Raw genomic sequence first — 24,851 nt, 5'->3', positions numbered from 1 at the left:
TTAGGTACCTGTATCGGTTTGAATAACCAGCGCTACTTTGTGATTTTGTGTCTCTACACCGGCGTAGGCTCACTCTACCTCTCTCTGCAAATATTTCTCACATCTGATTGGGTTTTTAATCGTTGGTTCAATTATTTGGAACTGTTCATGCCGTTCGGGTACGCCTTTTCCTTAGCCAGAACAACAACCCTTTCAAGTGCATATATGGTGATTGTGTACAATTTGTCTGCTACCATTGGCATGTTCTGCATGTATATGTTTGGCCTTCCAAGTTCATCTTTTGTCTCAGAGCGTCACTTGGCACGAGTTTAACTCGAAAACGCACGTTTCTAAGAATCAGCAAATACTTACCACGTGGTCTAACTTCACGACCAATTTTGGCCACGGTTTGTTTCATTTCATTGTCCCAGTAATGTCCGGATTCCTACCTTCTAGTAAAGGTAAATTTCCTCGTACCAAGTCTGATGAAAGAGTTTATTAAAAGCGCATCAAATAAAATGGAACAACATTATATTAGAATGATCTTGAATATAAAAGACATACTTTTTACTATGCCTCCAAAGTTTTGATGAATTCTTCCTCGTTGAGCTTGCTGGTCGGTGGCGGCGGGCGAGAAGATAACATGGGTTGAAGTTCTTTATTGTTGGTTGAGGCGACCATTCCATTGTCCCCGACTTTCTCTTCGTTGTCTTCCGCGTACAGATCGAGATCGCGGACGGCGAAACATGTGAAAAAATCGAACACCACGCCAATCGTAACCACGCCTAGTTGCAATAACATTTTGTGAAGAATATGCTAGTTAAATTCTAATTTCATGTTAACGGTAATTGTAACTTACTGGCCGTAAGGATGTGTAAATACAATCGCATCTTTTCCTGGTCGTAAATCCAACAATTGCCCCGTACACCGCAACTGTCGGTTCGCCATAAAATGCACGCCTGATCTGAAGAACCCCAAAAAGCCAAAGAATTAGTCGAGTCCTAAAATTGCGTGCTAATAGTTTACGGATGATTGGCTCATTAATTACCAACTACAGCTCCGTAGACAATTGGGGCAGGAATGAAAGCAAATAGGCTGGTTAGCAGATAGCCAAGGCCGATGGCGAAAGACTTATCTTCTTCCGGAACGCATCTACGAGAACGGAAGTGAATAAAAGCATTGTCAAAGAGATAAAGGAAAATAAAAACGTGAATAAGCAATTACCGGAAAGTAATGAGTATGTTACTGACTCGACCCATTGAGCTCAGAAACTTGATGAAACCCATGACGGTAATGTAGATGAGGAACATTTGGAAGCAGTTGGAAGGACAATAGCCACCGATGGCTCGGCCGTTATACCACGATCCAGAATCCGTCATTGAAGTTGAGTTCTTCCATTCTTTGATACAACTGCAGTCGGAGAAAATCTAATAGTTACAAGAGATAAAACATGATTAACTTAGTTCTATGCTTTTCAAAATTTCCATTACTGTCTGGTCGCTGGTGTGGTTCATAATGGTACAGCCAGCGTGACATGCTGAGAAAAAATTGACTTCGCCATCCTCGGAGCAGGCCGGAGCGAAACGATTGGCAATGCAATTACAATCCTCGCTGCACGGTGTTACCGGAATGCCCAGCCTACAATCAGAAGGAAATGTCAGTTTTTGCGACGGCTTAATAGGATCTTAATTTCAATTACATGGCGCCGTCTCCATTTTCTGCATTTTCAAGGCCATGTATAGGTTTTGCGTTGCATCCTATGAATGCAAATGTGACTAGAAGAGTGACCCAAAGAATTCCAATGATAACATCCCAAACTTGAAGTTTCCAAGCGGGAAATTTAAACCGTGAAACAAGGTAGCCTGCTAGCAGCAATCCAGTGCACATGAACATGATACCAGTGAGGCCTAGAAGGAAAAGAAGAGGTCAATCTTTATTTTTACGTTTCCGGGGGTGGACACTTAAGACTTTTGTAATGTACCGTTAACGAGGCCTGACACAGAAGATGACTGTTGAAACTGTGTCTCCATGTACTTGGGTAAAAAAGTGAGGTATCCGCTCAAAGCGAAGACGAAAAAGACACCGGCGCAGTTGTTGAGCATGAGAATCTTATTAGTCAGCAATCGACGCAACGCAGCTGGGAATTCTAAAAACGAAACAATTTTTCAGTTACACATTTGTTCCCTTTAAATAAACGAATTCAGTTCTAATATACTTTTGAATGTTCGCGCTTCGGGTCTTTTCGCTTGTGTGTGTTGCTGAAGTGACGCAATCGTGCCGAAACCTTGGGCAGTGGTTGATTTTTTCGGAAGACGTCGTGGATAGCATGCCAATAACCAAAAGGCGGAAATTTGAATGATGCCGATCACCATAAAGCCTTCATTAAAAACAGAGGGGAATACGTCAGTCATCAATATGCAAAAGATAATTTGCAAAAGAAAAAAACTCACCAAGCCACCAAGCGCCAATCCAGCTGGGATCTCTAGGTTTGAGTGTCGTTGTTTCACTAAGGTTGACATAGATCCGCATGCAGATGGCGGCCAGACCATATCCGAAGACGGGGCCAATCAACCGAAGTGCCGACATGAGTCCTATAAAACCATTCGTAGAAGCTATTACCCAGCTCAATTTTTAAATGGAACTACAATATACCGATAAGCATAGGTGTCTGCTTTCGTTTGACATTGTCGTCAAGGTAAGTAATACCGAGGATGGAGAAGAGAGTTGTGCCGATACCGGACACGAATTGCGACATAAAGATGTAGATCATTGGACCTGTTGGGAAGAATGCCAATAAGATCTAGTCTATAGTTCTGAATGTATACATTTTTTATTTACCGATTTGCGTAGTGTCATCGCAGCTATCTTCCGGATTCATGGTGGGCATTACCGAGTCGGGCGATGTAGAACATACATCCAAACTTCTCGTCACTAATAACAATTGACAGCCGGTCAACAAAGAGGGGGAAAAGTAAAAATAAATAAATGAGTTCCAACATAATTTCCTGCACAGTTATGTAATCCCTAATCGGTGTTTCTTCACTTTGACCCGACAATTCTTATGATACGGTGTTTTGAAACTACTACCGTTCGTGATTGCTGTTGCTTGGCCGTAAATGAAGTGAGGGGCGACTACGAGTAGGGAAGCGGCGCCGGAAAATAGGACTCCGAGTGCAGCTAGTCGAGGCCTGTGTCCATGTCCGCCAAAGTAAGTCATCAGGAGCGAGAGCAAGATCTGACTCACTTCATTACCCGCCAGCAAAATACCTTTAAGAAATCAGGAGAAGAAAAATGATAATAATAAAAATCCCTCCACAAAGAAAAAGTGAAAATATGTTACCCGTCGTTTGACTTTTGAGCTTGAATTGTTTCTCGAGAGTCGTCAAAGTAGCAATAGAATAACTAACAAACATGGCCTGGAAAATGCCCAAGAAACTGTAGGTCAACAGGTACGATTTCTTTGTAGCGAACTTCTGCAGCCATTCGCCTTGAAAAGGACCAAGCCCACACCGAAGTGTCTTCGTCTTCCTCTTCCAATTTGCTCTTCTTAACTTTGCCCATGCTGGCCGCCGGCTTTTGGTAACTGAAAAATGGCAAGCCTAACGTGTGAGTCGATGCAGAACTTGACTACAGAACTAAAACAAACCAACTGACATAAATATAGACAAGTATTTGTCGAATTCGATTGGACTGCTAAGAGCGAAGGCCTAAGTACCATATCTCAATAGCATATCAGCGTAGAACTGGCCGTCGGTTAAGCTGTACTTCATCGTGCCGTCCAAAATAGATTAGATGACTTATCTCTTCCCCATCAACGTGGGCAAACAACCTATCGAGCACGGATGCGCACATTGATAAATCTCATCTCGTGGGACATTCAGACACCATCTCCGTCGCCATCCCAATGGCTTCTGTGGCCAACAAAAGAACGTCTGTGATATTGTTGCCGGGTCAATCGCGAGAGCTGATAACCTTATCCTAAACCACTACATTCCGAATGACCGATAAACTCTAACGACCACTGCCGGAAAGATAACACTGTGATGAAACAGATGGGAGAATATAAAAGAAACAAATCGTAAGCTGTTTAGGTTGTAGTCTATGGGACAGGATTAAAATCCGTTACATAATTGCTGATACGACAGATCGTAGCGATAAGGGTTGCAAAAATGACGTAGAAGCTGCAAGTTCATCATGACTTGAGAAAATGCTGGCCATCCTACTAGCCCCGTTCAGTCTTGAAACGTTGGTAAACCGCAACTGGTCAAACGGGTGCAGTTAAAATAGAAAAAAAAACACACAAATAGGAGAAGTGTTTAATGAATTGACACATTAGAACGCCGTCCATTAATGAAGAGAAATGATGGAAAATATAAAGAAAGATCCCTACCCAATAGGGTGGGACATCTGTTAGCAAGGCTATAAACACGGACAAAATGAGGGCGTGAAGAAATAAGACGAACACTCCATCCGCTATCCGGGCATTAAACACCCCAACGTTCAAATTTGCCGCTAGTCTGTCATTTCATCCCTGTGATTTCTTCCGTCGCAAAAAAAAAAGAAGAACTAAAGAAAGCAAGTGTACCGTTCATTCTCATTAATTCAAATCGCTCGTGCGCTTCGGCAGACGGAACGCGGAAGGGAAAATATAAAAAAAACACAGCACATGTGTACATCGGTAATATTCATTTTTGTTTCCACTTTGAAAGGATTGGCCAGTTTTCTTTTTTCTCCTTTAAATAAACCAGATTTATAACAACAAAAGAAATAGGAAAACAAAACACAAGATGCCACATTTTTTAGTGAACCGTTTTTACCATTCCATTAATGCGGTGTCCAAAAGAACGAGCAGGAAGAATGTCGGACGCGAAACGTATTTTTATTGTCATCAATCTAACGATTTTGAACGAACATTTTTACGCTCGTGTGAGAAAAGCTATTGCTCTGCGGTTGACTTCTATTCTGAATAGAGGTTTTGATTGTTTCACGCGGGAAACGATGATTTGTTTTGGTCAGAACGGCAGTGACACTTGGCCGACTTGGGTGTTTGAACAAACAGAGACGAACAGACGAGACGTGAGTAGCGCTGATAACACGTGTTTAAGTTGAAACGATAAACGGGGACAACAACACGTCTCGCGCTCCGTTATAATTGTAAAAATGAACAGACTGTCTACTACTATAACATAAACCAACTGCTTGTCCGCTATTTGACCTAATGGCATTGTACCTCAGGGCTTCCTTTCAACAGAAGCGTGTTAAGAAAATTATACAAGTGAGCATCTTTCGACTACGCGCGGCAAAAGGAATTTTCAAAGTCAGCAGTCACGTTGAAATTCTCCTCTAGCCCACGGCGGATATGAAATAAAAGAAAGAATGTTATACAATCCGAATGGAAAGCCATTGATCTAATCTGAATGCCACAATTGCAGCAGCATAAAATTGGCCATCGTGACAAACGAATCCACTGAACCCTAGAATTCGATTAATGCAGCGGGAAAAGGGAAATAAAACCCTACACCGCAATACAAGCCAGATGCGGGACGAATCGGCAACGGCCCAAAATAGTAATTTTACCAACATGTCAAGTAGCTACTATACGACATGACGGCACTGTGTGCTAACTGGCTGAATAAAGAAAGAAAGAAAGAAAAAAATTAGAAGACATATGGGACTGGAGTAGATGGTCGGTTTAAAACCGTAGGTAACAGTACCGTTGTGCTCTGCTAGTCGCCCGTATGTGCATAGCGGAACATTGAAAAATATTATCCACCGTAAAAGAAAAATAAGAAGCAAGCGTTGGTCGACGTGAAACTTCAGTTGTTTCTTTGAATCCGAGCTGATCGCTCCACAAAAAAAGACGATGGGTCTGGGAACTGTCTGAAGAATTTCAACAACGAATAACAAGCTGTTTTGTGTGGAATTAAATAATACGTTTTAAAAGATAAAAAACAACAAAAAAAAGGCAATCGTGTTTTGAGTTAAGTGAATGAAGAGCCCTCGTCAGGCCGCCAACGTTCCGGGCGTCCGCAGTTATTATCACGGACGGCACACCTTGGAGCGGATATGTCGCCGGATTGCCGCATCCAACGTAGTTGGCACTTTGACAGCGAGAGTGTCTAAGAAAAGCCATGGAAGTAGAAGGAGCAGTCAAGGAGCGAGTATTCGCGCTAAATCGTCCGCCAGTTCCATCCACCCGGATCATCCGCAAAGCGGAGTTTTACAGAAACGGAGCCATCAACTGTCGAAACAACGGATGGAACGGGCCAAGTCCCGGAGGAAAGCCAGAGAACGACAGCTTCAAAAAGTAGTGGAAAATGTAGATATTTAACTCGATTACTAATTTAATCAATCAAAACAAATTTGCGGAGCTTAAAATGGTGTGGCATTCTTTACAGGTTTGGGAGAACGACGTGTCCTCCGGGTTCAGAAGAAGTTTTGAGGAATTCAAACGATTCGCTAAACGCATCATCGATCGCCGAAGAAATTAGTACGGACGACTCTTTCGGTCATTTGAATATGAGCGCACGCAGTCGATCCAAAAAATCCAGCCAGCATGAACTGAGATCAGGCTGCTTACCAGTCGGTTACATTCCACAAGTAAACCAAAGGTTCTCTGTTCGATGCGTGAAACAAATGTTTGCTAACAGTTCTTTTCTGGTCAGTTGATGTGCGCTGCAATCCTTTCGTTGGGAAATTTGAATATCGGATTCATGTTGGCCTATCATAGCATTGCACCAGTCAACCATCTGCCGACCAATAGTCCCAACTGGCTCGCACCATGGATTTTGAATCTCTTCAACTTGGGAGGATTATTGGGAGCCCTACTTTCTTCTTTAGCTTTAAATAAAGGTGACTATAAATTAAACATTTCTTTTTTAGAAAAAAGAAAACCAGTTTTTTTTTGTTTTCTAACCGTGTCAGTTCTTTCTTTTTAAAAGGTAGAAAAAGGCCGTTGATGGTTACCGTCTTGATTCTAATAGCTTCTTGGCTGATGGTTATTTTATCGCACAACTCGTCAATGATCTTCGGCGCCCGTCTTATCGGTAAAAAAAAAACCGCTAGATGAAAACGGCCTTAGACGTGTAACAAACGAGTTCTGATTCCTAACGACGTAAATTTCTTTTCACACACAGGGGGGATCGCTGCGGGAATAATAACGGTGGTCAATCAAATTTATATCGCCGAGCTCGCCTCACCTCGACAGCGTGGAAGTTTAGGTGTTTTGCCCACCTGTTTCGGTTTGATCGGGACGCTTCTCTGCTTCGGCCTGTCATACGGCGTCTCCTGGCGAGACATTTCCATCACCGGAGCCGCACTCAACGGTCCTTATCTCCTTCTGTTGCTCTTCTACCTACCGGATTCACCGCGCTACCTGTTGAGACAAGGGAAAATACCATCGGCAGCTGCTAGTCTCAAGCGTCTCGCGTCTCTGGATCAATTGTCCGATATGCGCGATGCTTACGATCTACTGAAATTGAGCGGCCATGACGGTGGCCTACTCAAGAAGCCGTTCATGTTACCCGTTAGCATCGCTGGAGGGCTCATGTTCTTCAGTCAATTTTCAGGTGTTGATAGCGTACTGACGTACGCCGCTGATAAATTCCGCGACCATTCCAACTTCCCCATCGTGGTGCTTTACGGTGTCCAGCTGATCACGGCGCTCATCTGTTTCGGTACGGTGGACCGCAAAGGTCGCAAATGGCTTTTACTCGTGTCCGCAGCCGCATCGGCCTTGTCTATGCTTTCGCTGGGACTTTACGTCCTGTGCGAGGATATCGGTGTCTTGGGTCAAACAAATTTGCGTTGGATTCCTGTCAGTTGCGTCATTGTATATTGCGGTGCTTTCGCATTGGGATTAGGTCCCATACCTTGGCTTATCCTTGGCGAATTGTTGCCCATTAGGAGTCACGGAACAGCGACAGCCATCACTGCAGGTCTTTTTTGGGGCCCTTCATTAGTGGTGACAATGAGTTTCGGAGACATGCAAAACGCCATGTACTTGTCAGGCACCTTCTGGTTTTACACGATTTTCTGTCTGTTTGGCTATCTGTTTGTCCTTTTGGTCGTACCAGATATACGACCGGAGGCGACACTAGAACAGATTCAAATCTTCTTCATGGCTAGCGACAAAAGAGAACACGACCAATGGAGTTTCGCTGTCGCCTGAAGCATGCGCGACATACGCGCCCAGTTTTTTAACTTAAAATGAATAACGCCCTTTAAATTGCAGCTGTTCTACAGCAGGCATTTTAAAAAGAAAATCATAATCAAGTGAGACAAAAAAAAACAACAGTGGGATATCCCGGAAGACGATAATATACACCTGCTTGTACATATATATACCAGTATATCTATATTTTTAAACAGTAGACGCATAAAGCAAGATCCCCCATCAGTCTATGTACCTCAATTTAATCCCTCCTAAAACAAAAGAATTCTTTACATTGTATGATCATAAAAGAGCTGTGCCAGATGTCGACCTGTGTAACGCGGGCGTTGTTACAACGAAAGATTTACCTAATATTCAATTATTTATGGCAGCACCATAAAAGAAACAAACTCTGGTTTGGTACTGTGACTTTCTCATTTTCCCGGAGACAATTTTTGTTGTTGGTTGAGCAACTCTCTGCTTACAAGATTGTACAACAGGTCTATTAAACATCAGCGCTTATTGGAGACATTCCATTTCTCTGCCTATTAAAAAAAAAAAACCAAGAAAGAAAGAAGAGAGAAGAGACGAATAGATAAGACGATATCAGCATGCGAGCACGGTCCATTATTGGTTGTGTCGGATTGTCTGCTGTCTGGACGAACCGTCGCACTTTACATCATCGATCCTGGGCACTGAAAAGATCAAGCTTTAGGATCGGGCCATATTCGGTGTTCATTTTAGCTTGTCTGCTCATTTCCAAAAAGACTTAGCGCGGACTATAAAGAAAAGTTTCCATGTTTGTCACGACTCGGTGACAATAGGTCGACACAAGTCAGACGACAGTCGTGAAAGAAAAGAAAAAAAAAACTGATATAAAAAATGCGCAGCTCACGACGAAACGAATTACAAATCAGGTAGGCAAAATGAATAGCAGACAAGAAAAAATAGATGGCATGTCTGTTGAGGTGGTCGCATAAATTGTCGCGATCGTATAAGTCAGAGACGCGGGGCACAATCGTTACCATCCCGATTTTATTTTCACCTCTTCACTGTTTTCTTCAATGCCATGGCGACAAAAAAGAAATACCTGGAAACTTGTTGGGTGCCATCTTTCCAGTCACGAAACTCGTGTTCGCCATCGAAAAGTAATCGACGTCAATAGGAAGCTTATTTGTTACGAGTGTCATTAACTCGATGGTTTAAACGACATTTCACGCGCTCAAGCAAGAATAATAATTATGCCTGAAAAGAATTAAAAAAAAAAAAACCTCAATAATAATTTTAAAAAAAAGATCATCATAAAGACGTTAGTTATTATCAGTCAAGAGAAATGTTAGATGATAGAAGCCCTCCTCCGGATGTCGAACGCATATTCAAAGAATGTGATTTTACAGAGTGAGCTGTTTCAGTTTGGACACTGATGGACGAGCTAGACATTCCCGAATACATTTTTCTGTGGACTGGGAGAACCCAACGAGCTTTTCGTGCCGGATTGAATTCGAGAAAGAAAAAAAAAAGGTTTACAGACACAAGCGTTGTTCGTTCACCCGTGTAGCAAAAAGGGGAAAAGTGTGAGATCCATTCTTATTCTATTCTGTCGACGTAGACGTGTGCATGCGTGCGAGTGCCAGTCAAGTTGGCCAGTTCTCCGAAATATAGGCCTACTTTCAGTATTTCAGGTCCAGCTGTTTTCTCTTTTTTTTGTTTTTTAATGCACGGCACTAAAAATAAAGAACCCGGCCAAGTTTCTCGTTTTTCTCGAGCTACTGTCCATAAAGAAAGGGAAATGAAGTGGCCGCTCTAGGCCACACTTGATTTTTCGAGATATGATTCGGCGAGAACGGCCCTATATGGAAAGAAGCCTCCGATATATTTTTTAAAATGTGTATATAGATGGAGGCCATCAATTTATGGGATCACGACTGAGCAATCGGAGCGTGCTCTTGCATCAGGTGCGAAAACTGCAGTTTCTTATCATTTCCTAACCCAAATATGGCTGAAGATGGGGGAAAAAGCGGATACAGACTGGATCGTTGGAATCTTCCTAAATTAAACGGAATAAGATTGTATTTCACAAAGAATAAAATAACATTTCAAATAACCCCAAGAATAAGATATTACACATGGGTATAGTTCGATATGTGATTGCCCTCCACCGTAAAAGGGAAAGACACGGCGCGAAGCAATACATCTTTGCGTGCGCTGTTGTCAGATGGTAAAAAGCTCAGGAAATCTTGTATTCAACAGGGATATATAGGGGAAGTGAAAACAAAAACTTTGACGGTACGTAGGGGGTAGCGATGGGAAAAAACCCACAAAACTCGAGACTCGAAAGGGGAAGAAAAACGAGACGGTCTGGCACGCGCTTCAATGGGGAATCCAGTCGTGTGTCTCACTTGCAACGGTCGACTTGTAGGGTCGGTCGCAGAAGTATGACCACATGAAAAGGGTTTTTGTTATAGTTTGTATATGTTAGAGTATCATCAAAGTTTAGGGTATCAATCGACGAGCTTCATATATCGAGCGGAGAAATGCCAAAAATCATTTCTCTGATATTGCTGGCCGCGGCTGGAACACTGATGCTGAGTGAAGGGAAATGGATGACTGGCACAACAACACAAGTGACGAAAAGAAGCGGAACTGTGACGGATTTAGCCAGTATTTACGACAAGGCGACTAAACATCATCCAACGATTGGCAACAAACGTCGCCATCACACTGGCCGGCTCCATGCCAACGGATGGACCACTCGGTCGGCGGCGGATCAACATCCGGTAAACAATGCGTTTCTTTCATCTTCGACGCCATCGAGTGTAGCAACTGAAGAAGAAGTAGACCATCTTTTTCACCACCAGAGAAACAATAAACACGATGCCAACGCCACGGTTTCAAGCGCAACCACAACAAACAACGCCACATCCTTATAACGGGTAAAGCCCTAAATTTACTTTGATTTACTTTAGTTTTTTTTTACTTGCGATATACGATGTGTTTTGGTTTTCGGGATTAACGCCATTAAAAACGAAACGATAAATTCATTGGAATCAAGTCAAAGGACTTTCCCAATCAAGAAAATCGTTCCACTTTGATTGGATTGTGTTTGACTTGAACACGGAAAATCAGGTAAAAAAAAATCGGAGAATAATAAAAACAAGACGAAAATGCAAAACGTCATGTTCAACTATTTCTTTTTCTTCGTCTGTATAAGGCTATAAGTCAGAGTCCTGTTGGACAAGTCACAGCCCCTCCCTTTTTTGTTTTCTCACTCATTCTGTCTTCTTTTTTTGCTTTTAATCTTTCCCTTCGTTTCTAATTCCCGAGATAGAAATAATAATGAGACCACCTGTGCAGAAGTGAGGTCTTGTATTCCTAGCAGCGAAACAACAAAGCCCATCGTCTAGAAAATAAATAATCATAAATGGGAAAGAGAAAACCAAAAAACAAATTTGAATAAAAGCTTTTTTCTTTTTTTTTTCCTTTTTCTCTTTGTTTCGTCTCCTTTCAAGCAGCTTCGCTTTTGTTTGCTATAGAGAAGAAACAAAACAAAAAAAAAAAATAATAATTTCGTGTGTGTTGTGCGTGAACGATTGACTGACTCTGGGTGGGATTGAGGAAAAGAAAAAAGAAAAACCGGCTGCTCGATGACGGCATGGACAAGTTTGAAAGGAATGAAGTCTCCAGACTTGTATGTGCTGCTATACAGCTCATTAAGAGTCGAGCCCTTGATAAAGCTGCTACTTCTACAAGCAATACAACCTCAATGTATCTCTTTCCTCCTGTTTTTATACTTGTTGTTTGGTTTTTCTGTTTTTATCGTGTTGCCCTTCTGTTTTCCAAGTCCCTTCGTTTCTTTTGGCCATGGAGGAAAACGTTGTCTTGGTCGTTTTGGGAATCGTCTTTCTGCATATCCTTGCGCTCGGTTCTCTTATTAACAACGTCGGCAGGGTAATTCATAAAAGCTCACGAGGCGTGTTGCATAACGTCACGAGAGAAACAAGGGCGTTCTTCTTTTCTTTTTCTTTTCGAAAGAGCAAAAGTTTTCATACGGTAACGGAGGGCCATCGTGATCGAGTTGATCGTTAGCGCCCAAACAAAAAATGTTGTTTGTTTTCTTTTTTCTCTGCGTCAAAAGGTTTCTTGTCTTCTTCTTTTGAGGGCGAGAAGAATCTTCTTCCTGTTTATGGTTGGCATCTTTCTTCGTGTCGACTCTTTGGGCACCACCCGCAGTGCCTTTCCAAGGATTCTTCCAAGTTGGATTCACTCAAAAATCCATCCGTCAAATCTATTTCCAGTAGTTGTTACAACATAACAAACTCAAACGGCCTCCCCGACGATCACATCCAGACAGAATTTGTTTTTTCTTCTTCTTTTTATTGCCGAAAAATGAAAAAAACTTTAATTTCCTTTTATTAAACTACAATATCATATTACCGCCGCTCCACTCATCTTCAAAAGTATCAAATCACCCCCCCAAAAAAAAAGGGAATTGAAAAAAAGGATCGAGTGTTGGGGTCACAAAAACTTTGTAGCGGAAGAAATCCGTTTAGGAATTGCGGCGACCCTTTTAATATCCGTCATTCACGGAGAAACTCAAAACACTGCGGGCCGCATATTTTTATTTTATTTCTTTTTGAAGACTTGTACGTCATCTCTATGGAGAATGACCGACCAGCATTTTCTGTATAAACATCCAATTTCGAATGTTTTAAATAAGAAAAAAAAAAGAGACGAATCATTCGGCTAACGTGCGCCGACAAAAGTCTTTGCGAGTCAAAGAGAGCAGAAAACAAAAGAGAAACAAAAAGCGAAACAACCGCACACTTGATGATTTAAAGATTGTTGATGATGTCCTTATACATCGTTTCCAAACGAATTTACGGTTCTTCTTTCTTTTTTCTTAAGGCTTTTGACGATCTCGGCCGTAACTCACTTTAGAGGGGATCTTTCGTTTATTTATTTATTTTTTAATGATTTTCTTTTTCTTTTTGCTGGACAAGATGTTTTTGTTGATTCCCTCCTTTATGTTGAACTTTATACGTAACTGTGGACAAACTGATTTGAATAGGATGATGGGAATCACCCGTTTAGGTGGTGGGCAATGACGCAAAAAAAAAAATCCGGATTGAAATCAGCAACAATTTTTAAGATTTGGATCAGAAAAAAAAAAACTTTGCCAAAAATCTGTTTGGATTTTCTTTCTTTTTTTTCGAAGAAAAATCGTAAAAATCAATACGAAATGGGCACACGAGAAAAAGAAAAAAAAGAAAGATGTCCATAAACAAAGGAGCAACGAAAACGATGGCCGACGGCCAATTCGGTGTAGTATTTGTTAAAAATGGGCACGACGCAGGTTGTAACCAGAAAAAAGGAACGCGGTTCACGCGGTCCAAACCGACAGAAAAGGGAGGACAATATTTCATAATGACAACAATCCGGTCGTACCAACGTCGACGTAAATTGATTGTCCGGCATCGCAATAGTGATGCCTTTTTGATTGAAATTCAGCGAATGTGTGTGTCCCGCATGTCCACTGCCCATTCTAAAGTTAGAAGGCCTTTGCAGTACACACAATAGGTTTACATACCAAGGAATATGTAAATCGATGGTGATTGATTGGGCGTCGTAAAATGCAGCACATCAACAACCGCAATAGCAGCGCATTTAAAAAAAAAAGGAATATGACCATCCTATTTTTGTGTTGTTGTCCGCGAAGTGTTTAAAAGTGGACACTTTTTTTTTTTTTTTTTGCACGCGACTCGACCCAACTTTCCCGTTGTTTTTTTGTGTGTGTGTTTATAACACGTTGTTCGGTTAGCCGAATTCACGGATTGGCTCCTCTGAAAGAAAACAGGGGCTTTCAAGAATTTTAGTTTTGAAAAGTTTGGATTATTGGCCAATCGGAAAATGACAGACTTCCGCAATTCGGATATACGAAAGCTTTGTCCTCTACTCAAAAATAAATTCTTTTATTTGTTGCTTCTACGAAATCGGATTCGCTTCGATGACTTTTGTGATGGGGAAATCGAGCCGTGATTAAATCTACCTACAGACAGAGAGAGAGTCGTCTACGTGAAGCCTTTTCTTGTTGTGTAAAAAACTGTGCTGCATAAAAATATATGACACAATCGAAATGCGACCTGGCCATGTTACCGGCTTTTATTTTGGCGGTCGTTTTTGTCGAGCCATAGATACAGGTGAAAATACCAGCGGCCGTCCAAAGAATCTAAACATTCCAGTCCCATCCATCACTTTGTCTTCGTTTTCTTTTCTCGTATTCTTCGAGCGCCACGCAAAGAAAAGAAGAAACTTTTTTTTTCTGTTCAATTTTGCATGTGCATAAACAAGTGATATCGTCATTCAGAATCGCTCGAGTTAAAAAAAAAATTCGAAAGAATTTTCTTGCATATTTTTAACGATAATTGGTAAATGACTTCATGACCATATAGACCCTCCGGGCCGACGTGTATACGCAAATTCCCGTTATTCGGTTGCTGAATCATTTGCGATTTGAAATCATGAGCGATTCGTCTTCTTCTGAGGATGATCAAGAAAACAAGAGACGACGAAAAAAAATATATATATACAAATCAAGATGTTATTAGTAGCAGAAGCCGCCATGATAATACCATAGCAACCATCCAATAGTATACACGGCAGGTGGTGTCGGGCTGTAATAGTCGACCGTGTATAAATCACACCGTGTGTTTCCCTGTTTTCTCGTGAAACCTACACGTGGCGATTGGTCGTGAATGGCATCTAACGAGAAAAATAACAATAGCCGAATGCGCGTCCGACTGGCGTTTTCTCGCTCGTATCGGCCGGCGGGAAAAAGAAACACGACAAGATACGACGAAGTAGAGGTAAAAGAAAAACAAAGAATTATGGGCTTGTACCATGCGACATTGCGTGTGATTTAGAACGTCAGTCAAAAAAGATCTTTTTCATGTTTTCGTATAGTGAATTTTTTGTTTTTCTTTACCTGTCCGGCTGCGTTAAAATCTTGTGGCTTTAGTTGACACAAGGCACTAGACGTAATGCCCTCGTCTTTCCACGGCAAATGTGACCACTACACCATTTCCGAAGATAACTCGCATTTTACATAAATATAAACGAAAGGTGCCCCTGCTGGTGCCAACGCATCGGGTGGCCGCTATTTTTGGATGCGGTCGTAATGTAACGAGCAAATACGGTAGACGACATTTTTCGGCTTTTATTGAATACAAGTTACGGCAATAAATTCTAGGGGAGGGGGTTTAAATATTACGTTAAAAGCCACACCCCAAAAAGGGTTCAGCAGACGGTGAGAAAAAAAGGCTTGGTCAAAATCTTGATTTTTCCTTCATTCCAACAAACGCTACAAGGTAATCAGATACAAAGTGATGGGTGCAGCAAACGGCAGCAACTGGTCATTTGACGGGCAAAAGTGGAAGAAGAAGAATTGATTTGACACTGGATTGTTTAGAGAGAGAGAAAAAAACACACATTCTTTTTCTTTGAATGATAACCACACAGTTGTTGTATTTTCTTGTTTTGTTTTTTGTTTTTTTTTTTCGAAAAAAGAAAATTCTTAACAGCCGCCGGTCGTAAAGTAAAATCAACTCTTTTCTCTCTTGACTAAAAGGGAAAAAACTTATTTTCCCTTTAGTATATTTTATTTTTTTTTAACGAGCAAACGCCGTCTTCCGAAGAGACGACATTTTATAGACGTTCAACGATGACCACAAAAAGTCATAGTCGTCAAATTGAGTTAGTGTTGAACGAGACAATGACTTGGGCCATTAAAAATTATGAAACGAGAAAAGGAAAGAAAAAGTTCCAGATCGTTAAAAAAAATAGAACTGGAAAAGAAAAAGAAAAAAACAAAACAAAAAGAAAGAATAACATTACGCCGCATAGTCGTACAAAAAGATAATAAATCTACATACACAGTACACCTTTTCCCTATGCAGATACACTTCGGTCGGAGAATTTCAAAAAAACAAAACAAAAAACAAAAACAAAAAAGCCATATGTAGTTAATTAAATATACTTGCAAAGCCTGAGGGGATTACACCGTCAGCTGGAAATGAAACAACAGCAAACAACGCAGACACGCTTCATTACAATAAAGAAAAAGAAAACAATACGCTAGGACAGCATTTCTCAACAACAACAAAAAAAGGGACCAATAGATCGTAAAAAGAGCGACTGTCTCAATTCGATTGCTTTTTTCAAAGAGATGATGACTCGATTGATTAAGTAGTCGTGACAAGCGAAAGGGATCCAGGTCATCGTATACCCCCATTCTTTGATTAGCCCACCGTGGGCCGACTTAGCAACGACATTTAAAAATGAAGACAACATCAAAACCCCCAAACGATGAAAGGAATGAATAACAAATAACACGAAGCGATGATGAAGAGGAGAAAAAAAAGAAAAGAAGCAACAAGCATAAAATGATAAGAGCCCTATTATTTCCCTCTGATTAACTGTTCAATAGCTGTTGATGCATGCAATTGAAGCAGACAAGTCGAAAAATAAAAGTGAAAGAGACGCAATGTTGACTCTGATGGGATATGGTACCGTATGCACAGCCTTGAACAAATCCATTAAAAAAGCCTTGATTCGATCTGATGCTCAATCATCCATCCATCCAAGGATTGCAGCACGCAAACAGCTGACGGGCCCCGCTCATCGGCACTTTTATCCCTTTCTACTTTCCACCAGTTTCAACTTTGTCAGTCGACTATCGTCAGTATAGTAATGCATATATACATTAGAAATGCTCTTTTCTCCCCCCACAAACATATTATGTATATCAAACGTGTGTTGTATAACCAACACCTGTGTGCTCGTCTATCAATCTGAAATCAATCGTCCCAACCCCGGAATACAAATTCGTGGGAGCCAACCACCAGTCATGCGCCCAGCTGCTCTCGCACAAGGCCGCTATAAGAAAAAATTGCAAAACAAAAGAGAAAAAAAAAAGATTTTGTTTTTCCAGCCCGCCGGACATGTATGCTTAATGGAAGCAATGAGGGAATACCAACAACATACCCCGACTGCGTTTTCTTTTGTTTTTGTTTTCAAGGTGGTCACATTAAAAAAAAAAACCAAGTCACTACTACTACAAGTGCTGCTGCTGGAACCGCAAACTCACGTATGCAACATTTGTTTTTTCATTAAATCTTTGGCATCGATGGACGTGTGGGAGTAAGGATGACGACCGAAGAGAAAGAATGAACGAACGGACGCAACCAAAGACAGAGATAGAGAATGCCCTGAGTGGAAAGCGAAAAATAGCGGCTCTCTGCGCAAGATCATTCTCGTGCAATGCACGGGGCAAAACATTGGAGGCATGTCGTGAATCAAACCGTAGCTCCGGGAGTCTAAGAATCAAGGACATACATGCTTTTTTTTTTTCTATCTCTTTCTCTGTATCCCGCCATTCCATATTTAAAAAAATAATAATAATAATTTTATCGCGAGGCTTGGCATCATTAAATGAATGACAATCAACATCCGGAAAACGGGGAATCTCGGTTCCGGGATAGAGAAAAACAAATCACGAAGGGCAAACGTTGTTGATAAAGCGTAGTAAAGTAGCCACTATATAGTATTTAGTCGTTGTACTATTAGTAGGCAGGTAGTCGAAAAGTGCAGTAGAAAGCAGGCCAAGACCCGAGCGCTTCCTTTCTGCTGGCGGGGGGAACGCGTTCACTCACGCACCGTCTGCCCGTTCACAAGTGGCAATATGGTGGGCATGTTGGCTGGCTGCTTGTTTCAGTGCTCGTTCGTCTTAGTCAAGACAAACAGCCTTTTTGCTGGCTTGTGCAAAAGATTGTATCGCTCGCGTTTCTAGTACCATCATCAAGTGCCATGTCTTTTTGACAATCCGGGCAGTGCGGTAGCAGCCGGAACTGAAACGATCGATCCGGCCGCTAACTGACTAATTTATCCTTTAAAAAAATTTTTTTTTTCATATTTTTTTGCGGCCAATTAAGAAAATAATAATAAAAAAAATAATGTGCTCAAGTGCAGTGAAACGATCACTAGTGATTTTGATCATCCAGTGCTGCTGGTGTCTGACTGGCATCGTTGTCGACAGCAGTCGGGTAGGATTGACGGAAAATGAAAAGCAATCTGCCTTCGAGCAGTTGTTGGGTAAAACTGGCCGGTTAAGGATGTCAGGATCGTCTCAGACGTTACTCGAATCAACAACGACGTTACCTCCGACCATCATGTCGATTGCCATGCCGATCATGTTGAGTGATGAAGAGGCCAAAAGGCACGATCGGCGGCACGCCATCCACCATCAAAAGAAAAACAACAAAAAGGATCATTCCAAACGTCAACATCATGCTGGGTATTATACTTTTCAGTTCCATCTTGGAGAAAGAAAAAGAAAATTCCCATTTTTATAGATTTGTGTTCATAAAGAATCTCGTGAAAATCGTTTACGCTCTTCACGTGATGACCCACTTGTTTCAGGAAGGCAAACGTCTTTTTAAAGGGATGGTGTAGTGTTTGTTTTGTTTGTTTTTTGTTTGTTTTTCACTCGGTCGATGGGCAAAACGAGGCGGGAATTATTATCTCAACAAGAGCCGACACCCCATCATTAGCTCTAGTGATGAAGAATTGTTTTGATTAGACATGCCACTGTGGGGGCAAACCTGCAAACTTCATTTGTAGGCAACACCTGTTTTCCTCTCATTTTTTTTTTCTTTCTTTCTTTCCAACAAAACTGAAAGTTACGGAAATGAACAACAACAAATGGTTGACAGGAAAAAGACCCTTAAATAAGAACGGAAACGGCTGGAGCGTGTCACCAGTTGTAACAGTCTGGACTCGAATTTCCATGACTGCACTCGACTGTCTACGTGTCTTGCCTTGTGTCCGTGAGAAAAGATTAAGTATGATATGCAGCTTGCTTAAAAAACCATTCAATACGACTATACTGACGTCTAGTCATAACGAATCGTATAAGTAATAGAAGAGCAGAGCTTTAATTTTATTATTGTCTAACTACCTCACGTCGGATCATCCCCGCTGACGAATGTGACACAAGGCTGCGGTACCCGGCAGTCGTTAACCGTTTCCCGCGTTCGTATTTTTTTTGACGACAGTCTAATAACAAAAGCCCTCATCACACGGTGAGACAGAGCAAAAACTTTCGACCATAAAAACGATACAAGGAAGAAAATGAGGAGCATAAAAAATAGGCAGACCGTAATGATAAAAAGTCCTTGCCCGTTGGCACCAGACGCACCAACAGGGCCACGGTCCCCTTGCTGCAAAATTCGAAATCAAACAGCGCCCCCTATCCTAAGCCTCTTTAAACGTACGAGAGTGCCTAACTTTCTTTATTACAATATCCTTTCTTCTCCCCATGCGACTAACTCATATTTCCTACATACACTCTGACCTCCATTTGTTTTTTTCTCGTTTTCGTTACACGGCCAAAGTATACGTAACGTCATCGCATGGATCGATGCCAAAATTGCTCTTAATGGCCTCAAGTTATAAGAAACAGGGAGAGCGAAAAGAAGAAAAGAAAAATTCTAGCCAAGTTAGTTGTTGTTTTTAACGATTTCTAACGATCGTTAAGGAATACAGTGCCGCTTTATACGATACCGGATCAAAGAGAAAGAAAACACCTAAAAAAAAAATAGAATTAAGGAAAAGTAACAAAAGAAAGAAAGAAAAGGAAGGAGGTTTCCTTGTTTTCTTTTTTTTTTCCTTTTTTTTTCGCTAATAAAAAAAAAAAAAACTGCGTGAGCCAGAGGAGGCCGTCGGCATCCCGGCCTTCTTCGGCAATCACAAAGATCCTCCTCCCCAATTTTAAGTTCTCTCTAACAATTGAGAGACACTAAAAGAAGAAGAAAAAAAAAAAAAAGTCACCGTGAAAGATGTGGGAGGGGTAGCCAAAGTTTAAAAGGCTCGGCACGAGCGGCGACAGACGGATGACTTAAGACGCCGCCTCTATTTCTTTTTTCTTTTTTTTTTTCCCAGTAAAAGATCCTTGTAGGTGGATTATAAAGAAAACAAGACGAAAATGCGCGAATAAAACATACCTGGATTTCACTATAGAACTACTCGTATCTGCAATCACGATGGCGTGCCCTTTCTGCATACATATTCATCAGGAAACAATCAGGTTGCAGCATGACGTTGCAGCCATGTTGGCCAGATAAAGAAAAGGGAAACAAGATTGTTTGCAACAACAGCAAAAGAACTTTTAACGACATTGGAATGCTCTTTAGCCTCTGATCTGGTCCGTCGAAACACATTCCCTCTAATGGCTCTTCGATTTATCCTCTGTTGCATTGGGGGTCTCATCGCCTTTTTCGAGAATCGGCAACAACAAAGTTGTGCATTCGAAGGAGGGAAAGACACCAATAATAGAACAAGTTTGTCTTGTTTACCGTTTCCTTTTGCGCGACTCTTCGCGAAAGTCGTGAAGGGTATTTAAAGGGCGATCACGGTTGATTCGTCACATGTTACATCGACCCAATAGCCAATCGATGCAAGGGACACGAAACGAATTAGCAAATAGGAGAAGGAAAAACAATACGCAAAATTGGCGAGTTTAAAAACAAAATGTTCTCCGGCCGGGATCGTGTAACGATGTCAGAACAAAACATTATCTGATTTTTCTGTTTGACAGACGGCATGTTTGCACGCACGAAGAGACGATAACCCGACCAATCAGAGTGGTGGAATCCTATTGCAAACCAGCCTATAAATCGTTCACTCAACGCTGTAGCAACGGCACCATGTGCACGGCCTTCAGGTAAACGCAGCATTTTATTTCGATTTTTTTTTGCCGTTTTGAATTGTTGAATGACCGTGAAAAAGAAAAGAAAAAGGCAACGTCTGACGTTCTCTGTGACATCATACTGTTCACCACAGGGTGCAGTACGACACGGTCTACCGTACGGTGGTCAAGTACCAGACCACCACGGAGAAAAAACACGCCTGCTGTCCCGGATGGACTCACGCAGACAAACACACCCATGGATGTTTGCAAGGTCTCAATCAACTATTGTAACCCCTCCCAAGTCAGCCTATATCTAATCCTTTCCCCTTTGTTGCAGCTGTGTGTAACAAAGGTTGCAAGAATGGCGGCACTTGCGTCAAGCCTAACGTATGCACGTGCGCTCCGGGATACACTGGCCCGTCCTGCGAGTCAGGTATCATAACCGATTTGTCAACTGTCATGTACAGATAACGAACGAGGAAGTAAATCATGTTTTTTGTCTGACCTGTTGCCGTACGCAGACCTGGATGAATGTTCAGCACCCGGCAGCAATGTTTGCCAGCAAACGTGTATCAATTCCGCCGGAAGTTATCAATGTGCCTGTCACGAGGGTTTCCAGCTGCAAGACGACGGTCGATCCTGCAAATGTAAATCAAACGTTTTACATTCATGTTTATTCAATTATGCGGTAGAATTGAGAACATACTTCATGTATTTTTGTTTTGATCATTATTGTTGTTAGTTCGACTGGAATTGATTCCAGAGCTTCAAACACTTTTGATCAACTACGAGTCCATGTCTAAACGATTGGCCGCACTGGAGCAGGTAAAGTAAAACGTTTTCTATCGGCTTTGCTTTTGCTTCCATTGAAGTTTCTTTGATTGTGGTTGCAGGAACCCAAATTTAACAATAGCGTGAGTCAACCAATGCACACCGCACCACAGGTGGACGTTGTTGATTATCAGTCAACCATAGCCAATATGACGGATCATATTTTGTTATTGGAAGAAAAGCTGAACAAACTGGTACGCATAAAGATTTTGTATCTAAAATTAAAAACAAACATCTCTACTATAGTTGACTTGATCCGAACTGTAGCAAAACGAGACGACTTTGCTGATTGCTAACAGCAATAACTGCGTGGAATCCAGTGAATCCTCGAACAGTGATTCGCTAGAATCATTGAGCGCACAGATATCCATTCTGGAGGAACGATTGGCGGACTGTAAGTATTTGGGACGTTCTGTCTGCCTTGAATTTTTTGTTTACCTAACATTCGTCCTGAATTGACAGGTACATGCACAATGACCCCATCCGTTAACGCAATCAAGATGCGCCCTTAACCAACTTTGCGCCGTCCACCTTTCCCAACTATCTTGCCACCGAGCGGATCGTCACTTCCTTAAAAGTCCAATACATTCAAAAGAAACACGATTCGAACCAAGCCGAACTTCCATCCCCCTTATTATTTCGCATCATCACATCCAAGCCACTGACTGCCACGGGACGTGACTGTTTTTTGTTTTTTGTTTTTTTCTTGCTTCCTTTTTTAAATCGTTTTTGTTTTCGAATTCTGGAAGTTAACTGGAAATATATAGACACGCTATCATCGGATTTCACCTGGACTCTTTATATTTTTACAATTCAATTTCATAAGCGATCACAGGTGTTTGTCCCATCCTTACTTAGCATCGAAATCTGCTAAGAGCCCCCAATGATCGCTCGGGAAACACTGATACCCCGAAATTTTTTGTAAACCAATCAGACCAAAGAATTTAGGGACGGCAGAGGTGGACGTAGCCGGTCGTAAGAAGATACGATCGAAGCGACAACGCGGTTTGAATTGGCCAGGAAATTCCTTGTTGGTGTTTCGCATAGTGTCCCACGTCCACTGGCATTCCTTGCGCGAACCGCACGCTTCCCAGACGTCATACGTGCGATCGGGCAATCCCCCGACATTGGCCAACTAATAATAAAAAATATTGTGTCAACAGTCACTTACCATTTCAAACCACCAAACAGAGACCTCTTTATCGCGCATATTCAAATCGCCTCCCATTATGACGTTCACAGACTTATCGGTTCCAGTAATTTCGCGGAAACTGATGTTTAGTTGGTTCATTCGCTCATCTGCGAATTCTCCGGTACTTTCCATGTGAGTATTCAACAGCTTTAGCTTTAGAGGACCCATATGCGCCTTTAAATCATTTCAATCATTGTCAGATAATACTTCATAAATCGGCTTTTATCTGCTCACCACTTACCTCAACTTTTAGAAGATTACGTCCCATGGTGGTCTGTGGAAAACTGATGACGTCGTGGGAGTCGTAATGGATGGTAAACATGTTCAACATGGTAACCGTAAAATACCTACAAATCAAAGTAACATCTTGATATTGAACGAACGCACGACTACTGTACTTTACGTGCATACCCATCTTCATCTCCAGCTATGAATTTGTATTCAGGAAGATTGTTTTCCAAGTAGTCTAAAGTTTTTGGGATCACCTCCTTTAAATTGATTTAAATGCATCGTACATAAAGAAACAATCGATGAAAGAAATCGAGGATTTCCGTGTTACCTGGAGAAAAACAATATCGGGCCTTTGTGACTGCAGGATTTTGACGACTGATTTGGTTCGCATTTTCAGATTGCGATCGTCAAGTCCATCGATATTCCATGATATCATGCGGAATTCTGAAGGTGGTTTCGTAGTGGCGGTTTCGAGGAATTTAGCGACATCTTCTGCTTCGGCTAATTTGCTAGCAACATCCTTACTACGTAGAAAAACATTTGATCGATTCTTTAAAAATCTCAGATAACCTATTGATAACCTTATGTATTTTTTACTTAATATTAAAAACAATCTGTGGTTCATCACCATCTGTGAGCACATGTACTCCTCCAGATTTTTTTGCTCCAAAGTAAGCATCAAGTGACCTCTGTATAAAAAGAAATAGAATAAAATTAAGTTAAAGTAATTTATGGAATCAGATGCAAGCCAAATTACTTACTTGTAAATCCCAGTCTCTATCTTGCAAATAGAACTGAGCACATGCCTAGATGAACCATAATGAAAATACCCAGAATTAAATAGTGATGTACCATCAAGGGTAAAATGTTACATTACTTACCGTGTCTGTGCCTGTAACTTCTGCAAACTTGGTAACTAAATCGGCAGCCTCTTTTGCATTTGGGACATAACCATCTTCAGATTGAGATGAACTTGCCTCATTCATTGTGAATCTAAATGAAATTGAAAGTAAGATGTAGCAATATTACAGTATCATGACACACATCAACTAAATCTTCTTCAAACATTCTGGTAACAGCTAAAAAGAACAATAATTTAGAAGTTTAAGAATGAGAAAAAAATGGTAAAAAATAACATTTAAGAACAATAGAGAATGAATGAAGAAAACTGAGACTATTTGCTTAGTGGTTTCTTTTTACATGTGGAAAAGCTTCCGTTGATGGTTATGATGTGAAGCAGCAGAAATAAATGAAATCCATCCACACAAAATGTTTTTAAGTAATAGGTTTTGTCTGAATGCTGGTAAAATACCTATTCTGAAAAGTGAAATAGCATTGAAGGGAATATCGGGTTAGATTTTTAGTAATCAAGACGCAAATTGACGAATAAACGTTTCATGATGAAAGTCGTGGACAACGAATGCAAACGTTTTACAAAATCTTTCCTCATTACAAAAGTTAAAGAACCAACTGGGAAAAATTATGTCCTGATTTCTTTCATTTCTTGTACATGAATTTTTAGAATTAAAATTTTTATTTGAACATTTCATCTAAGTAGGCCTAAACGTACTTTTTAACCCTTCAGCCTTCACAAGGTGGTTACTACAGCAATGTGGGAATGAATTTTGAAAACATGCAGAACGCAGCGGCATCTGCAGTCGGAATGCACCGACATCTACAGGAAAGATTAATAACCTAGTTTTACTGGGGCAAGAAAATAAGAA

At 41.2% G+C, this 24,851-nt stretch overlaps 4 protein-coding genes across 9 annotated transcripts; 2 read left to right on the top strand and 2 right to left on the bottom strand.

Moving 5' to 3' along the window:
• Window positions 1-225: 225 nt before the first annotated feature.
• On the bottom strand, window positions 226-21,513 carry LOC116917617 (solute carrier organic anion transporter family member 74D). Of its 3 annotated transcripts, XM_045170088.1 has the most exons (15): window positions 3,695-3,764; window positions 3,320-3,562; window positions 3,067-3,246; window positions 2,818-2,910; window positions 2,632-2,754; window positions 2,430-2,570; window positions 2,195-2,356; window positions 1,961-2,125; window positions 1,679-1,886; window positions 1,470-1,617; window positions 1,204-1,406; window positions 1,028-1,131; window positions 839-943; window positions 544-764; window positions 226-461 (listed from the first exon to the last, which is right to left on the bottom strand). In XM_045170088.1, exons 1-14 carry the CDS (start codon window positions 3,747-3,749, stop codon window positions 550-552), a joined length of 2,145 nt encoding a protein of 714 aa, XP_045026023.1. In that variant the 5' UTR covers window positions 3,750-3,764; the 3' UTR covers window positions 226-461; window positions 544-549. The 3 variants fall into 3 exon arrangements, with proteins under 3 accessions (XP_045026023.1, XP_045026024.1, XP_045026022.1); XM_045170089.1 differs by lacking the exon at window positions 3,695-3,764 and adding an exon at window positions 21,379-21,513 and having other exon boundaries at window positions 461-764; XM_045170087.1 differs by having other exon boundaries at window positions 461-764.
• Window positions 5,703-8,660, top strand: LOC116917618 (facilitated trehalose transporter Tret1). The gene is given in 6 exon segments (XM_032923158.2): window positions 5,703-6,298; window positions 6,378-6,400; window positions 6,402-6,579; window positions 6,645-6,831; window positions 6,921-7,025; window positions 7,116-8,660. Coding segments are annotated over 6 exon segments (1,857 nt in total). The 5' UTR covers window positions 5,703-5,968; the 3' UTR covers window positions 8,150-8,660.
• On the top strand, window positions 10,872-22,487 carry LOC116917619 (epidermal growth factor-like protein 7). Of its 2 annotated transcripts, none has more exons than XM_032923161.2 (9): window positions 10,872-11,064; window positions 20,781-20,906; window positions 21,026-21,144; window positions 21,211-21,306; window positions 21,395-21,520; window positions 21,616-21,698; window positions 21,767-21,898; window positions 21,972-22,098; window positions 22,167-22,487. In XM_032923161.2, exons 1-9 carry the CDS (start codon window positions 11,006-11,008, stop codon window positions 22,214-22,216), a joined length of 918 nt encoding a protein of 305 aa, XP_032779052.2. In that variant the 5' UTR covers window positions 10,872-11,005; the 3' UTR covers window positions 22,217-22,487. The 2 variants fall into 2 exon arrangements, with proteins under 2 accessions (XP_032779052.2, XP_032779053.2); XM_032923162.2 differs by lacking the exon at window positions 10,872-11,064 and adding an exon at window positions 17,833-18,479.
• Window positions 21,794-24,851, bottom strand: LOC116917620 (tyrosyl-DNA phosphodiesterase 2). Of its 3 annotated transcripts, none has more exons than XM_032923165.2 (10): window positions 24,698-24,851; window positions 24,328-24,444; window positions 24,009-24,120; window positions 23,889-23,933; window positions 23,725-23,816; window positions 23,456-23,651; window positions 23,308-23,384; window positions 23,138-23,243; window positions 22,876-23,070; window positions 21,794-21,919 (listed from the first exon to the last, which is right to left on the bottom strand). In XM_032923165.2, the coding sequence occupies exons 3-10, from the start codon at window positions 24,111-24,113 to the stop codon at window positions 21,872-21,874; spliced, it is 864 nt and encodes a 287-aa protein (XP_032779056.1). In that variant the 5' UTR covers window positions 24,114-24,120; window positions 24,328-24,444; window positions 24,698-24,851; the 3' UTR covers window positions 21,794-21,871. The 3 variants fall into 3 exon arrangements, with proteins under 3 accessions (XP_032779056.1, XP_032779054.1, XP_032779055.1); XM_032923163.2 differs by lacking the exon at window positions 21,794-21,919 and adding an exon at window positions 22,483-22,839 and having other exon boundaries at window positions 22,900-23,070; window positions 24,698-24,850; XM_032923164.2 differs by lacking the exons at window positions 21,794-21,919; window positions 24,328-24,444 and adding an exon at window positions 22,483-22,839 and having other exon boundaries at window positions 22,900-23,070; window positions 24,698-24,746.

Source organism: Daphnia magna, linkage group LG2 (genome assembly GCF_020631705.1).
Source record: "Daphnia magna isolate NIES linkage group LG2, ASM2063170v1.1, whole genome shotgun sequence".
Taxonomy (NCBI): domain Eukaryota; kingdom Metazoa; phylum Arthropoda; class Branchiopoda; order Diplostraca; family Daphniidae; genus Daphnia; species Daphnia magna.
Note: the sequence above shows the minus strand (reverse complement) of the source record. Positions and strands in the feature narration are given on the sequence as shown.